The 16,340-nt window shown below is 47.2% G+C and overlaps 1 protein-coding gene across 2 annotated transcripts; it reads right to left on the bottom strand.

The window, feature by feature from the left end:
- Positions 1-3,352: 3,352 nt before the first annotated feature.
- On the bottom strand, positions 3,353-16,091 carry Pipox (pipecolic acid and sarcosine oxidase). 2 transcript variants are annotated; one of them, XM_051179924.1, is made up of 8 exons: positions 15,960-16,091; positions 14,423-14,571; positions 6,643-6,856; positions 6,065-6,247; positions 5,443-5,589; positions 4,918-5,076; positions 4,288-4,363; positions 3,870-4,033 (listed from the first exon to the last, which is right to left on the bottom strand). In XM_051179924.1, exons 1-8 carry the CDS (start codon positions 16,071-16,073, stop codon positions 3,903-3,905), a joined length of 1,173 nt encoding a protein of 390 aa, XP_051035881.1. In that variant the 5' UTR covers positions 16,074-16,091; the 3' UTR covers positions 3,870-3,902. The 2 variants fall into 2 exon arrangements, with proteins under 2 accessions (XP_051035882.1, XP_051035881.1); XM_051179925.1 differs by lacking the exon at positions 5,443-5,589 and having other exon boundaries at positions 3,353-4,033.
- Between the last annotated feature and the right edge of the window lie 249 nt (positions 16,092-16,340).

Raw genomic sequence — 16,340 nt, 5'->3', positions numbered from 1 at the left:
GCTATCACTGACAAGCTGAATAAAGCTGGATATTTTGGAAGGGGAACTGCAGCTGGCTGGGGGAGGAGGACAGAGCATCAGAGAGACAGAGGAAACAGAAGGCAGGCGGTGGGCCACTGAGCAGAGGGATGCTCCTTAGACAGCACTCGCCAGCTTTGTCAGCATGAGAGTGGCTGAGCTCCTAGGCAGGATGCTGGCTGGCCCTTCTCAGCATATGGTCTATCTGACCTCCCCTCTCCCCACACGTTATATTATAACACCACCGTCCCTTGCTCTGTGGCTCATTCCTTTTCTTTTTCAAACAGAACCGCATTGGCCTCAAGTTCATCCTTATATAGCTGAGCATGACCTTGAACTTCTGGTCCTCCTGCCTCGGTAATCTAAGTGACGAGATTATCGGTGAGCACCGTGCCTGGTTTATATGCCTCTGGGGATCTGAACCTGGGGCTTCTCAAACACTAGGCAGATACTCTACCACTCGAGCCACATCCCCTCAGCTCCTCATACCTTCTTTAATAGACAGCCAGTGCATGGCTCAACCCTAATGACCCACTCCTCAGTTAGACTACTGTTGACTACTCATGGGAAGGCTCAGCTTCAACCAGAGTTTCATGTCCTTCCCTAGTCTGGTGTCCCCCCAAAATATTATATGTTATAGTTTACATGTGTTATAACATTCATGTATGCTCTGAGCTGGAGGCCAGCCTGGTCTACAGAGAGCTGTCTCGGAAAGTTTTTTTTTTTTTTTCATTTACATGCCTGTGTTGCTTACATGTCTCCTCACTGCCTCCATCAGCTCCATAAAAGCATGAATTTTGCTGGGTGTTGGTGGCGCACACCTTTAGTCCCAGCACTCAGGAGGCAGAGGTAGGCGGATCTCTCGTCTACAGAGCAAGTTCCAGGACAGGCTCCAAAGCTACAGAGAATCCCTGTGGGGGGGGGGGGAGGAGGGAAAAAAAAAAAAATCATGAATTTTTAAAAATCGTGGTAGAATACATATAGCATTTATCGTCGTAGCTATTTTAGGTGCACAGTTAGCTCAGTGACATTAAACACATTCATGCTGCTGTGTGACCAACTTGCAGAACTTTTTTCATCCTCTAAAACTGAAGCTCTGAATCCACAAACAAAGCAGCTTCCTCTGGCTCCTCCCAGCCCATGGGAAGACACAGTCTCTCTCCCTCGGTGATTCTCACCACTGTGGCACAAGTGAAGTCTGCAAGCGTTGGCCCTTCTGTCTCTTCACCTATTTCACTTAACACGTCCTCATTTCAGCCACGAAGCAGTGTATGTCAGGGTCCTCTCTTCCTCCTCCAGACCCGGTACCACCCCACGACACACACACACACACACACACACACACACACACACACACAGCATGCACAAGCATTTTGTTCATCCATTCATGTGCTAATGGCCATCTGGGCTGTTTCTGCCTCTTGGCCATTGTGAATAATGTCACTATATAATCATGGGTGTATAAATATCCTTTTGTGACCCTACTTTCACATCCTTAGGAGCTATACCCACAAGTGGAAATGCCAGATCATAAACTACTTCTCTTTCTGATTTTTTAAGGCCCTTGTGCTGGCTAGTTTTATGTCAACTTGACACAAGCTACAGTCATTTGGGAAGAAGAACTTTCAACCGAGAAAAAAAATGCCTCCGCCTCAGTAAGATCAGGCTGCAGGCAAGCCTGCAGGGCATTTTCTTAATTAGTGGTTGATGGGGGAGGGCCCAGGCCATTGTGAGTCGTGCTACACCCGGCTGATGGTCATGGGTGCTTTAAGAAAGCAAGCAAGGCAAGCCAGGAAGCAGTACTTGTCCATGGCCTCTGCTTCAGCTCCAGACTCCAGGTTCCTGTCTTGTATGAGTTCCTGCCCTGGCATCCTTCAGCACTGGAGTGTGACTTGAGAGTTTTAAGCTGGAATAAACCCTTTCCTCCCCAAGTTGTTTATGGTCAAGGTTCTTTAATCACAGCAACAGAAACCCTAACTAACTAAGACAGGCCCACTCTGCTGTTTTAGAACAGGGATTTCCATCTGTGTGTTTACTGATTGTCTTGGTTCCTTTTTCTGTTGCTGTGACAAATGTCATAGGGAAAAAGGCAATTTAGAGAAGAAAGGGATTTATTTGGCTTACAATTCCAGATTAGAGCCCGTTATTATATCACATCTATAGTTAAGAGCAGAGAGAGAATAAATATATATATGCTTGTTTGTCCTGCCCAATACTCAGCTAGCCTTCCCTACTCTTATGGAGTGTAGGGGCCTCTGCCTAGGGAATAGTGATGTTCCCTAGGCTGGGTCTTTCCATGTCAGTAATTGAGGCAATCCTTCAGACATGCGCACAGGTCAATCTAGGGAACGCCTCACTAAGCATCTCTTCCCAGATGACTGTGTTTGGTGTCCAGGAGACAGTTAAAGCTCACCAGCACACCGATGCATCCACACAACACCTGACGCATAACTTACACACTTCCATATAGTTGGTCAGCATTATTATTGCCACTTTATAGAGACTGAGTTTCTGAGAACCTCCTGAAATTGCCCCAAAAGCAGACTTGGCACGGGGCTAACAGAATGAGCTGGCTTTTGGAACTCTGGAGCAATCAGAGCTAACGCATATGTCTGGGCCTTTAAGGAGTGAGGTAAGTACAGTAATTTTCCTTGTGGTATATTTCTTTGTGAACATTTCATTCCTATTGTTCGCTTTCCCTGTCATTTCCTTCTGTCATAGCCTCCCCTCATTGTCCCAGCTTCGCTCTTCACAGAACATGTAAGATCCTGTTCTCCAGGGTGGAACTGGCCCTCTCTGGAGGTCCCCCAACCCCCTGGCTTTTGGGTATCATCTAAACACATCAACCTTGCATCATCCCTGTTCACACACCTCACCCCTTCACCCATCCAGGGGTAGTTACAAGCCCCATTCTCTTCTAAAGCAATTAGTGCAAGGAGGCCAGCCGCCTCGGTGCTAATGCTGTTTCATTAAGTGGGAGCAATCCTAATGATAATAAAATGGCACATTTAACATTCAAACATTGAACGGGGTTTCTAAGCGAGTGTGTCTCTGGCTTTCTCTCTGGTATAACAGTTTCGTCTTCATAAGGACCTGACAATACACCTTAATGAGGGAGCGGAGAGCAGAGCATCTTTACAGATCCAGAGAGAAGATGAGGATGAGACAAAGCAGCAGACAGAAGGGCACAATGCATCGATGGGATGGAGACTGTGGATTCCTGGGGAGTAACAGATTCTGTGGTACTAATTTAGATCATTAGAGCCGATAAGAAATAGAATTGCATAGAAAATAAAGATATCCTCAGACGTTGTGCAATGTAGTTTTTTATTTTGTTCAACAACTTTTTTTTTTCCTGGCAAATGTTTATTTATTAGAGGTGAGATTTTATGTGGGTTGGTGATGGCAATTGGCTCAAGTTCTCAACAAAGAAACCCCAAAGGCACTAGTAGTTTATAAAAGATGATCATTTTTGGCCGGGTGGTGGCGGCGCTCAGTTTTAATCCCAGCACTCAGGAGGCAGAAGCAAGTGGATCTCTGTGACTCCCCTGAATTAGTCAGATCATGCTCAAGTTCATCCAACATTCCAGCAAACAGAAATTTAAGGATCCCCTTAGTCTACTGAGCCCATCTTGAGCCACTCCCCATCCAGACATCCATCTTTGAGCTCCTTGCTGTTATGTGGTGTTGAGCCTCTGTCTGACTTTCTGAGGATGGGAAAGGGGCTGGACTCCGGAGGATGAATGGAAGAGAGGGTCAATCATTTGGTGTTTACAGGAGATTCCATCGAAGCAGAAGTGACAGGAGATATGGCAAGGCTACTTCCTTCTCTTTGTGGTCTTCACCATGAGGGCTTTCCTCCCCCAGGAAAGAGTCAGCTGCGGTCAAAGGTGGGCTTTGCTCGGTGTAGAGAAGCGGCTCATTCGAAATGGTGCTAAGTCATAAGACGGTGCTAATTTCATGCTTAGCTCACAGAGGATCTTCCCCACAACAGGGGCCAACTTGAATCCATGCCCTGGGAGAAGAATGTGTCATGAACCTTCAAGTACAGACTCTGGGCTCTAGAGAACTTCCCTCCACACCCAGACAGTGCTACCTCTCCTCTTGGTCTCATCCCAAAGCTAGAAATCACCTCCTGCCACAAGTACCCCCATCTGTTGGCCGCCCACCCTCCCCATACACTCAGTGTCTAGACTTCAGTTAATGCACACAAGATCTGCTTCCGTAGGTCTGCTGGCAGGCTCCCTACCTCCCCATCCTCCAACTCACCAGAGAATCCAGCACCGATGACAATGTTGTCATACTTCGGGTGGCAATCAAGAATGAAGTGCTTATCAGGCGTGTTCTAGAAGGAAAGTCGTACCAGTGTCCCCTGAGGACAGGAAGGGTAGGAACTACAGGCCCTGGCAGGAGGAAACTGGCCCGGGACTTTTTCAGAAGAGAACTGGATGGGGCTGAGGTCTGCCCCCTCTTTGCCCCATCCCCTCTAAACATACTGGCTCTTACTGGACAGCTGTCACTCTCCTACTGTGCCATGGACACAGTAGGTAGTCATCTTTGTGAACTAACTTTAGCCAAGATGCCTCGGGCCCGATGGCATCTGTCTCTTCTCTTTGTCCCCAAGGCCTGCTCAATTGGGAGCATCTTGCCAAGAACTGTTTTAGAGCTCTTCTGGGAAATATAGAGAATGACTGCCAGGCAAAAGCCTCGCTGCCTAATAAAAAGGAATATGAATAATCTCTAACAGGCCCCTCTCTTATTGAGGTGAACCAATCCACAGTAATTAGCTTGTTGGTTTAAAGTCACATGATGGGTCAGAGATCAAATGGAGTCAGGCCTGGCCAACTGTGGGTCTGTCTATTTCCTCCCCTATTCTGCAACTTGGAACAGCCAGCTTACCGTGTACATGCAGCGCTCCATGATGTCTGGCTCGGGCCGAAGGCCTGGTAAGTGATCTCTGACAAAGTGGCATAGAATCTGGACATCTTGGATATCTGAGAAGGTTGTAGGGCAGTCCCGCTCCTCTGGGTCCACACTGTCACCATGGTGATAGCAGATCTATGCCCACATTGGAATAGCATGGGCTGTAAAGCTGGCCTTCTGAGCGGACCAGCTAGTGAGGGGTGGGTTTGGAGGCAGGATGTCTCCACCCATCATCCCAGTCCCCAATCCAGGTAGGTGCTATGCATTAGCACCTGAAGTTGCCTAGAGCTCATCTTTAGCCATACCCTGTGTTTATAAGGACAAGGTACCTTAGGTCTCAGGGCAGGAGTGGAACATATGATATTATGCTGTAAATGGCCAATTGTGAAGCAGACACAAAGAAGGTTCCATAGAAGTATGTCAGAATATAAATTAGGTACAAATGCCCAGAGTTGCATGAGCACATAGTAGTACAGTATCCTTCTTAGCCTTTTTGCTTACCTTCATCAGCCCTGGGTACTCTGATGCTGGAAGTCCATAGATGTGGTGGGGAGCCAGGCCCAGACTCAGAATACACGGGAAAGCCTGTGATACACTATAGCTTCCAGGGACCTTCTCTCGCCAGTAACACACATTAATCCTGAGGGTCTTGATGCAGGAGGAAGTAGGAGATAAAGGGGGAAGTCATGGAGCTCTATAGACAACAACAGCAGATTCTGGTAGGGTCCTGTGATCCTTTCATATCCAACCTGCTTGGCCTAATTCTTGTGTCATGTACTTATAATATACACTATGTTGCACAAAGGTCTCCAAGTCTGTCTTGTCTCTATTCTTAGTTTTCTCCCACAGCAGCTCCGCAGCCCTCCTTCACTATCTTTTCAGGATATTTGTTCAGTGCTTACTATAAGTCTGGCCATCTCCTGGAGGCTCTACACACCAGATAAATTCGTTTACCAATAGCCTTTTGAGGTAGCTATTATTTCCCATCCTGGCACTTAATGAGGTGAACTATTTACCCAGTGTTGACCACTAGGAAGTGGCAGGTCCAAGGCTAAGTCAAGCTTGGTTGGCTCCAAAGTTTCTTCTCTTAGCTACTGATTCTCAGGCCTCCAGCTTGCCCTACCTGGAGAGGCAACTCAATTCCCAGGGGGCGGAGAATCCGGTTGGTCCAGGGGCCAGCAGTGATGACCAAGCTGTTGGCTTGATAGCTCTTCAAAGTGGTTTCCACTGTGACAGGTAGGCCAGGCCTTATCTCCACTACCTTCTCTCCATCACACACCGCGCCTCCTAGCTGGCAAATTAGGTGCTGAAAGGGCAGGCCCAAGAAAGATGAATTAATTAGCTGTGCATGTGATTCACTCTGGGAGACCAAGAGCCCCTCATTGAGGGCAGACAAGATTGAGGAATCTTAGGAGTGGGGGTGGTGGCGAACACCTTTAATCCCAGAGCTAAGGAGACAGAAGCAGGTGGATCACTATGAGTTCGAGGCCAGCCTGGTCTGGTCAACAGAGTGAGTTCCAGGATAGTCAGGGTGGTTACACAGAGAAACCAGAGAGAGAGAGAGAGAGAGAGGCCTTAAAAAATCAGTGCCGAAGTAAACAAGGCAAAAACCTTCACACCGACATGCGTCAGAGGCTGCCTAACTAGGGGCCATGATGCCCAGAGAAGGGAGCTGTATTGCCCTGGGCTGTACAGCCTTACCTGGAGGGCTCTGAGAGCCTTGTCTGCATAGAGGACACCTCCAGTCTTGTCCAAGAGCCCCACTTCTCCCCCGGTGAACTGAATGTTTGGGAAACGTTGCTTTAAATCCTCTGATGAAAGACACTCATGGTCAATCCCCTGCCTAGACAGAGTGGCCTGGATTGTCTTCAATTCTGGATTCTCCTTCAATCCCAGCAACAAGAGCTCAGTCTGCCTGTTCCAAAAGAAAAGGCCAGTGGGGTGAAGGCATCTGTCATGGCCCTGACCACTTATCTATTCTCATTCCTCAGTGAGGGACCCATGTCTACAGCATCACAGTTTGGCCTGACATTCAGAGCATAGGTGAAATCATCTAGACTCCATCTAGGAGACCTGGCATCTCCCCTGCCTGGTTTCCAGACCATTCCCAAGCCCTCCCTTGACACTCACAGTTGGTTTGCTTGTCCCTATACCCTGCTCTTGACAGCAGAGGTCCTAAGTCCCCACAACCTTTCCCACACCTTGGAAAAGTCAAACAGGATAGCAGGTGTCCACTCAAATGTGTTTTCTACCCTTCCCCTGTTCCCTCTTTGCAGAGCCCTCTGTCACTCCTTCCCTTTCCCGTCTCTTTTTTCCCCTTCCTCTTTTCTTTATTTTTCAAAGATTTATTTTATTATAAGTTTTTAAAATTTTGTATGTGTGTGTGTGTGCCCATGAGTGTAAGGGCCCACAGAGGCTGGAGGTGTCCGGCCCTCCAGGAGCTGTGGTTACAGGCAGCTGTGAATCACCCAGCATGGTTGCTGAAAACGAAACTCAGGTCCTCTAGAAGAGCAGTGTGCATCCTTAACGTCCCAACCATCTCTCTAGCTCCCCCCCCCCCCCCCGTCTATTGTCTCATCATATAGTGTCTTGTCCGTCTTGTGTATTTTTCTGTCTCATTGTTTCTTCTCTGTGACCTATTTCATAGAAAAGGAGACCTGGTTCCGCTTCTAAACTGGGTGCCACCTTAATGTCACCTTGACCAGAGACTCACTCACTACTCCAAGTCCCAAATTCCTCCTCTGAAACCCAGGACACTGAATGGAAGTGATACTGCCTGTTCTGTGGTTGTCACGCTATCCGGGGTTGCTGCTCAACATTCAGGGGGTGCCAGGCCTGAGGTGCTCCAGAAGATCACCCCAAGGCCAGTAGCACTTGCACACAAAAGCAGAGACACTGGCTGGTGCACAGAGCACCAACAATAAACTCAGAGGATCTGGTCTGAATCTATCTCACTAGGCTTTTCCCATCCTTCTCTGTGAGGGAGACAGGCAGCAGGCTTCCTTTGATGCTTCCTGACTCTCTGCCACAAGAGACCAGATGTCCCTTTGGTGCGGGGAGGCTGTCTAAACAATGGAAAGGTGCCTCTGGCCTCTGGGATTGCTCCTATGTTCCCTCTTGGCTTCAGCAGCCCCACAGCACGCAGCAGCCTGCTGCATCCCCCAGGTACTGCCTATAAAGCTCGTAATAGCCTATAATGGAGTCTCATGGATATTACATGCTTCCAAATCCACATTATCTGGTTGTGGGGATTAAAGAGAAGACTGGGAGGGGGTAGGGATGCAGTGGGCCTGGGGGCCGGTGTCAGTACACAGAGCTGCGCAGCATGCCCAATCCATTCGCCATGGCCCCCGCCTACCCAGCATTCATGGTGAGATAGTGATGCCAGCTCTGCCTCTTCAAAGCTCAGTGTAGGCTCCATGAGACAGATTCCCAGCCAGGAGCCAGTCTCTTTCTTGTAACCTCCCCAAAGAACTTCATTTTAGTCCTTAAGTCACGAAAATTTGCCTAGTCAACTTCTTGGTCAACAAGACAATTAAGAAGCCACTCCAAAGTTTGGGGATGATGTTGAGGGTGTGGCTTAGTGTCGAGCACTTGACTAGCATGCACAAGTCTGTGAGTCCCATTCCAGCACCACCAAAAATAAAAGTACCCAGTGTTTTATAGTTAGTTACAAAGCTGGAGATGGAACTCAGGGATTCCTGTACACTAGGCAAATACCTCACCAAGCCACACCCTCTGTCTCAGATGTGTGCTTTTGTTTTGGTTTGTTTGAGAAAGGGACTTACAATGTATCTATCCCAGACTGGCCTCAACCTGGAGATCTTTCTACCACCATCTCCCGAATGTTGGACTTCAGGTTTGTACCACTATGTCTAGTCCTGTGTTCTTGGACCTTTATAGCTGATGGACTCCATGCTAAGTAGAATTGTGGGAAAGATCTGGCTTGCAGCTTACCTAAGCAGATATAACATCTGCTCTCTAGTCAAGAAACACCAGAGTGACTCTTGGCCCCTGCCTGTAATATAGCAGCCTTGGTCCCTCATGTGCTCTTCCCTCCTTCCATCTTACCTTCCTTCTCTCCTTGAAACAGAACTCCATTTACAGAGACATAGTGTAAGGGAAAATGAACTTGTGCCAAGACAACAAACCTGTCCGATTATGAAATGCGGAGTGATGTTCTAATTCCCAAGCTGTCCTATGGTGGATGAAGCCAGAGCTCCCCAACCCTAGGAGTAATCAGAGAGCTGATTCTGCAGTGAATGTAATTGTGCCGATTGTAATCATTTTGCTCCAGCTCTCTGCCCCTGTGGCATTTATTTCTTAGCCCAGATATTGATCTAACAGTGGGAAATTTTCTATCTGAATCTGTGATGCTAGACCCTCCCCAAGTCCAAAGATGTGTTTGGGAAATTCTCATTTTCCGTGGATCACAGCTGAGCTATTTGGCCTGAGGGAAACCGTGCACTGTTGGAGAAATGCCTTGGATTGGAGAGAGATTTTTGACCATTATGAGCAAATCGGAAATAAATGTAAAACACTGCCTGGAAATGCAAAGGCCTGTCATTAGGGGAGATAGGTGAGAGGCTCCTGTGGGAAATGCTTGGAGAATTGGAAATCAGTCAATCAAATCCAGGATCGGAGACCAGGCCTTTCCCCAAGTATGAAGACAGATGACTTCCACGAGCAGAGTGAAAATCATTTAAGTGCTTATTTTCTTAATGGTTTTTCCTAGATCCCAATAAATAGACTACTCATTCTGCATCCATTTCTTATGCCTGTGCTTAGGGTACTTAGGGTCCCCCCTCCTTTTTTTGCTCAGACACAAGCTATAAAGTTTGAGAAGAAAAATGGGACAAAGGCCTTTTACATAAAGAGTGGGGGGACTAAGAAATTAATAGATAGGGCTAGTCTAGGAAGGAGGGCCTAAGTCCTAGGATTACCAGGGAACCCTAGCAAGTTTGCAGTTCCCACCTCCCAGAATGCCTGTCGCCTGCATCAGGAGCCCTTGGGATGAACTACACCTTCTTTATGGCCCGCTTTGCTCCAACACTGAGAAGAGGCCATTGAAAATTCCTCTGGAAGGCCTTGTTGACACCTCTGTGGCCCACTAATTACAGGGAGCTGGTGATCTCCAACAAGGGGTCAGGAGGGAAGAGAGAGCAGGGAGGCCCTGGGAGAGACAGACAACTCTCCCTGAATCTTCCTTCCGTTTCCCATCATGGGCTCTGGCTGCCTTTCTCTTTACTCCAGTTCAAAGTGCCAGGTGAACCAGCTCTCAGCATCACCTTGGGGAAGGGCCTTGGTAATGGCTGCTGTCTTTGTTGGTTTGGGAACAGCTCTCTGTATTTCATCTTCTGCTCAGTGGGCCGAAGTGGAATTGGTTAACAAAGATTGCTCCAGGGAGGGGATGTGGCTGACAAGCCAGACACTTTGCAGGCGCAGGAAGCAGCAGCTGCGGAGGGGGCCACCAGGTTCTGCCAGCAGCTGTACTGCCTACGGCTGTGATCTTGTCTGATATTGTCAGTGAAGCAGGGGCAGCCCGGGTCAGGAGCTGGATAGTAGGACTCAAAGGAAGAAGGCGGGGCAGGAAAGAGATGGACTTCAGAGCCTGGATTTTCTGTTGGTACCAGCATCCCGGCTGTACACATCACAAAAGATTCAGGCCTTATGATCCGACACATGTCATTGTCTGCTCCCAGAATATATGCAAATATCCCGAGCCCACCCGAGTTTCGTATGAGCTGTCACAGGAAGCAGAATAGAAGAATCGGGCAACCTCCTCCACTACCAGCTCGGAAAGGTTTTTGTGGTTTTTTAAAAATCATCATCAGATGACATTAAATACACTCATTTCTATCATTTATCGTATGGTATTATGCCAGTGTGTCTAGAAGGAGCCAGAGAGAAGCAGGAACGACAAAGATGATGAAATCATTTAGAAAATCAAAATTAAGAGCAAAGCTAAGGCAATTTGGATAGCATTCAGCCTAAAGGTGGAGAACTATATTCAGATACCATTCAGAGTGGGAAGGATCTGTACTGCATCCTACTCAGTAAAAGAATAAAAAAAAGAAACCTAGCACATGTGAGTACATTTGGGAAGCCATGAGAAAGGACTTGCTAATGGTGGAATAATAGCAACAACAATAATAATAGCGCTCTCTCCAGCTTTGCAGGTTTTATACGCACACTCACATTACTCTTCATTTTTCTTAATTGGAGCTCTGAGACATCTGAATATTCTTTTCATATTGGCTATGGTATCTCCTTTGAAATGCACAGATGTACTTTCTCAACCAGGACTTCTTTAGGCCTGAATTTGTTTGGAGATAGGCATGGGCAATATAATGAGTTTTGACAGAATCTAGCTTCATATTAAGATGATTTCTATATTTTTAAAATGGTCAACTTAAAAAAAAAAAAACCCTAAAGCAGAATTCCATTGCAAGACACATAAATCCTGAGCAGGGTAGTGCCCATGCCCGGAGGCACTCCAGATACTAACGTAGGGAGGGAAATCTCAAGTTTGATGTCGGTTGGGGCTACTTAGTGAGTCTGGGGCCAGCTACAAAATAAAACCTTGCCTCAAAAAGGAGTGTATATAGTGAGATGGCTCAGTGGCTAAGAACACTGGCTGCTCTTGCTGAAGACCCAGGTTCAGTTCCTAGCACCCATGTGATGACTAAATGTATTTAACTCCAGTTCTTGAGGATATGATGCCCTCTTCTGGTCTTCCTGGGCACCAGGTACATGAATAATACATACACACATATATAGACAAAACATTCATGCCCATAAAAAATTGAAAATAGGGTAGGAGAAATGGTTCAGCTGTTACGAGCACTTGTTGCTCTTGTAGAAGATCTGGGTTAAGTTCCTTGCACCCACATGGAATCAAATTCCTTTCTCTTGTGCCTCCAAGGGCAGCAGGCATGCATCAGTTGCACACACATATATGCAGGCAAAACACTCAAACACATAAAATAAAAAGAAATAAATCTTTTTTTTCCCTTTTGGTTTTTGGAGACAGTGTTTCTCTGTAGCTTTGGGGCCTGTCCTGGAACTTGCTCTGTAGACCAGGCTGACCTCAAATTCACAGAGATGTGACTATCTCTGCTTCCCAAGTGCTGGGCTTAAAGGTGTGTGCCACCACCGCCTGGCTAAGAAATAAATCTTTTTTAAAAAATTTAAAAATAAACCTTTATTTAAAAAAACACAAAGAAATAACATGAAATTCAAATTTCAGTGTCTTGAAATAATTTTTTTTTTTTTTTTTTTTTTTAGAAATAAAGTTTTATTGGAACACATCCAGGTTCATTTATTTGGATCTTTGGCTGCTTTCACACTACAATGGCAGATTGAATATTTGCAAAGAGACCATATGGCCAGGGAAGCCTAACATACTTACTGTGTGGCTTACAGAAGAAGTTTGCTGACCCCTGCTACAAACTGAGAGTGCAGTAATTCAGTGATTCACAGTAATATGTTCTGACTACACAGTTGATGGTGACACATGCCTGCAGTCCCCCATACCTCAATACCTGGGGCTTTGAGGCCAGCCTGGGTAAACACAAAGAGACCCTGTCTTTAAAACAACAGAAGAAAAGGAGGAGGAGAAAAAGGAGGGGAGGGAGAGCCAACCCTAACCCTCAGTAGCTGTCCTTTTCACTTTGTAAAGTTGTGGAGCCAACTAAGTGAGCTGTATGTGTGGAGGAAATGCCTGGAACCAGAAGCGTTTCTTATCTTTTTAGACTTTGATAAGTGAATGCTGGGACCCCCACCACCCCGCCCCAAACTCTGGTCCTTAAGTCTGTGTAGCAAACTCTTTTAACCACTGTTCCATTCCTCCTGCCTCTGTCCCCCAAGAGCTGGGATATAACCATGTCCAGTATCGTGGGGGTTCTGGGGACCAAATCCAGGGCCTCAAGCACTCTACCAACCGAGCTACATCCCAAGTCCCTGTTGCATCCCTTTTGTTTCCTCTTACTCTTCCTCCTCTATAGCCCAACAGACCCAGGAGAGGGAGGGAAAGACCACCAGGCACTGTGCCGAATATCTTCCTGGGTCTCATTCAACCTTCACAATTCCCTATGAGAGAGGTCCAGAGACCCCCCCAACCCCAAACACATATACACACCATCACATAGGAGTTGAGGTAGGAAGTCAAACTCGAACTGTGACTCCAGACAGCTCATGATTGCCTATCTGTCAAGACTTGTACCCTTCTAGGCCTCAGGTTCATCTCTTACCTTAAAATGCTCAGGAGTAGTCACAGTCAACTGCCAGAGAAGGGTCCCTCTGCCAGGCCTCTCCTCAGAAAGACATTCTCCTTTATTTGGGTGCTGGGTGTATTTGCTGTCTCTGACTAAATCCTTAATTAGCTGCCCTGGCTGTATTTGCATAATGGATTTCACTTTGTTCTTAAGTTAATGGTGTTTTCGTAACAGAACAGTAACCTCTTGGTTCACAGCCATTAAAATAACCACTACCCTGTGGGGCAGAGCCAGGGTTATGTAAAGGGAGTTCAGTTAAGAGTCCAGAGGAGTAAAAGGAGATGCAGGAGTGGTTTCTGCTTCCTTACTTAGGAATGTCTGAAGGGTCAGTGATGGAGGAGCCCCCAGGTTTAGAAAGAACCAGAGGGCTACTGGGTCACTTCCTGGCAAATCATCTGGCCTGTGGAACACCTCATTTTTTCCCCAGGAGATAGTATATCAATAAAATACATTTGTGGATTGTTATGGGGCTGATGACCTAGCATAAAAAGATAGGATACTAGTGGGCAGAAGAGATGGCAGTGGTTGAGAATACTCGTTGCTCCAGGTGGTACTGGCGCAGCCTGTAATCCCAGCACTTGGGAGGCAGAGATGGATGGATCTCTGAGTTTGAGGCCAGCCAGGACAGCCAGAGCTATACACAGAGAAACCCTGTCTCAAAAAAAAAAAAAAAAAAAAAGTACTTGTTGCTCTTGCAGAGAATCCAGTATCAATTCCTGGTACCCACGCTATAGCTCACAACATCTGTAACTCCAATTCCAAAGTCTGATACCCTCTTTTGAGTTCCCTGGGCACCAGGTGCCAGGCACATACATAGGCAAAACATTCATACACTAAAACACGCATAAGTAATTTTTTAAAGTTAAGGCATTAGCAAGAATAAATAGCTGCCTCTTCCCTTTTGACCCAAGCACTACAACATGGCTCCAGAAGGCTCCGTGCAGGCCTGCCCTGCTCTAGATATCTGCCCACAGTGGTTCTTCAAGTTTTCAGAACACAACATGTACTACCTTAGACACAGGGCCTAAAGCAGGCATAGAACTCAGAGCTGGTTAGGGCCAGTAGGGTTGGTGGAGATTCGATAGCAGTGAGCAGAAGGCTTCCTCACAACTGGCACCTCTCTCCCAGGGTTGCATTTCAAGTTCACACCTTACAGCGTAGAGGGGTGGATCCCCCTACATTGAAGGTCTTCCTCCCTTGCCCACCTGTGTAATCGGGTTCCAGACTCATGCTCCAGCTGGGCCCACGTCTGATAGCATTCATCCATCATCCGAGTGTAGAAGTCCTCCGGATAAGCCTTTCTGATTATGCGGCTCTGTCCATGTGAGCTTCCTCGGGAATGTGGAAGAAAGAACTAGAAGAAGGGGATGAGAGGCAGTGGCAGCCACTGCCCTTCTTCATTCAACCCTCACTTTGCCTTTAGGCGCCATCCCATCTTTCCAATGTTTCCTTTTTTCTGATCCTGGGGGTTGAACCTCTGGCCTCGCACAAACTAGGCAAGTACTGTGCAGCTGTGCTCTAGCCCTGGCCCTCTTTTTACTTTTTATTTTGAGAGATGGTCTTGTTATATAGTATAGGCAGGCCTTAAACTTGCAATCCTCCTGTATCAGCTTCCTGAGTACCTGGGATATTAGGCCCTCATCACCAGACCCAGCTATTTTCAAATATTTTCAGACAATCCTTGCAGCCCACTGGCTGGCCAGGAAATTGGGTCAGCAGCTTTTCAGGAGCACTGAGTGAGTTTTCCCTTTTGCAAATAGCCCTCGTAGCCACCAGTCCCTTTTTTAGTAGCCTTCCATCTACCACTGTACTAGCATTCTTGTTAGACTCCTAAGAAAAGCAGAGTTAGAAGGAACCTTTCAGACTATGCCAATCTAACCCCTTTCTTTTATGGTTCAGAAAAAGGATGCCATCTCATTGAGTCTTCAGGTTACTCAGAATACAGGAACTGGCAGCCAGATGAGGGTGGGGGGTGGGGGTTGATGAGAGTTTCCTGAGGGATGTAACAGGAAACCCTTGGGCTTTGGGCAAATGGATAGAGAAATTGGAGACAATTTCTAACTATCCCAGGAAGAGTAAGTGGTAACCAGATTGGAGAGCTGCAGGCAGAATGGAAAGGGAGAAGTCACTGAAGTAGAAAGCTCCATGTGATGGCGGTGTAGGCCCCGCCCCAGAGGGGGTGCTGCCGGTTCCCAGTGCCACCCTCATTCGCAGTAGTTATTTGATCATCTTTCCTTTAAGGAAAAGAAGACCCGAGTCTTACTTAGTTCCTGTACATCAATCTATTACCCAAAGGCTGCAGAATCGACAGAGGCTCTGCTAGGTTCTGGAAGGAGAAGCAAGGGAAATGCAGGAAAGAACCTTTCCCCAAAGTGAGGGCATCAGCCTTTGCTTCTAGGCAAAATCGTCTTTTATTTAAGGTTACCCAGAGCAGAACTGATTCTTCTTCTGAACTGGATCAATGGTTTGGGTAGCAAAAATGAAGAGAGGTGAGGCACTTCTTGATCCAGGGCAAGAACTGAGAGGCAGTAATAAGAATATACCAAGAAACTTCACGTGGCCTTGAGGGTTCGACTTTTCTTTGAATTGTCAAGATTCACATGAAGTAGCTAAGCTATGAAGTGCACAGAATTCATGAAGTCCAGGCTTTTGGCTTCACCTATAGCTCTCAAGTTCTGGAAAGCCCTCCCTAGGTGAAGAAAGAGGAAGGGACAGTCTTGCACAGCAGAAGGGACAATGTACCTGCTCCAGCAGGAGGACCCTCTTTGAGTGCTTGGCCAGGTGGTATGCGGTGAAGCAGCCCTGGATGCCTGCTCCAATCACAATAGCATCCCAGAAACCTTTCTGAGCAGCCATGATGTCCGCTTAGCCCTCCAGCCACAGAGCGCATGGAGGAGAAAGCAAGCAAAGGCACCTCCCAAGCTAGAGGAGGAGGAGAAAGGCAAAGTCCAGCTTGGCCAGAGTTCCCACAATCCCCTGGTGCCCGTGTCCTTGTCTTTCTTTCCCTCCCAAAAGCCTGGCACAGGGCTCAGCCTCCGCCTCCCCTGCAGAGCAGAGCTGGGTAGACTGATTTGAGGTTTAGCCCAGCTCAGCTGCCAGCCTCACCCTTGCATCCCTCTAGCT

Source organism: Phodopus roborovskii, unplaced genomic scaffold (genome assembly GCF_943737965.1).
Source record: "Phodopus roborovskii unplaced genomic scaffold, PHOROB, whole genome shotgun sequence".
Lineage (NCBI taxonomy): Eukaryota > Metazoa > Chordata > Mammalia > Rodentia > Cricetidae > Phodopus > Phodopus roborovskii.
This window is presented reverse-complemented; position numbering and strand designations above follow the sequence as displayed.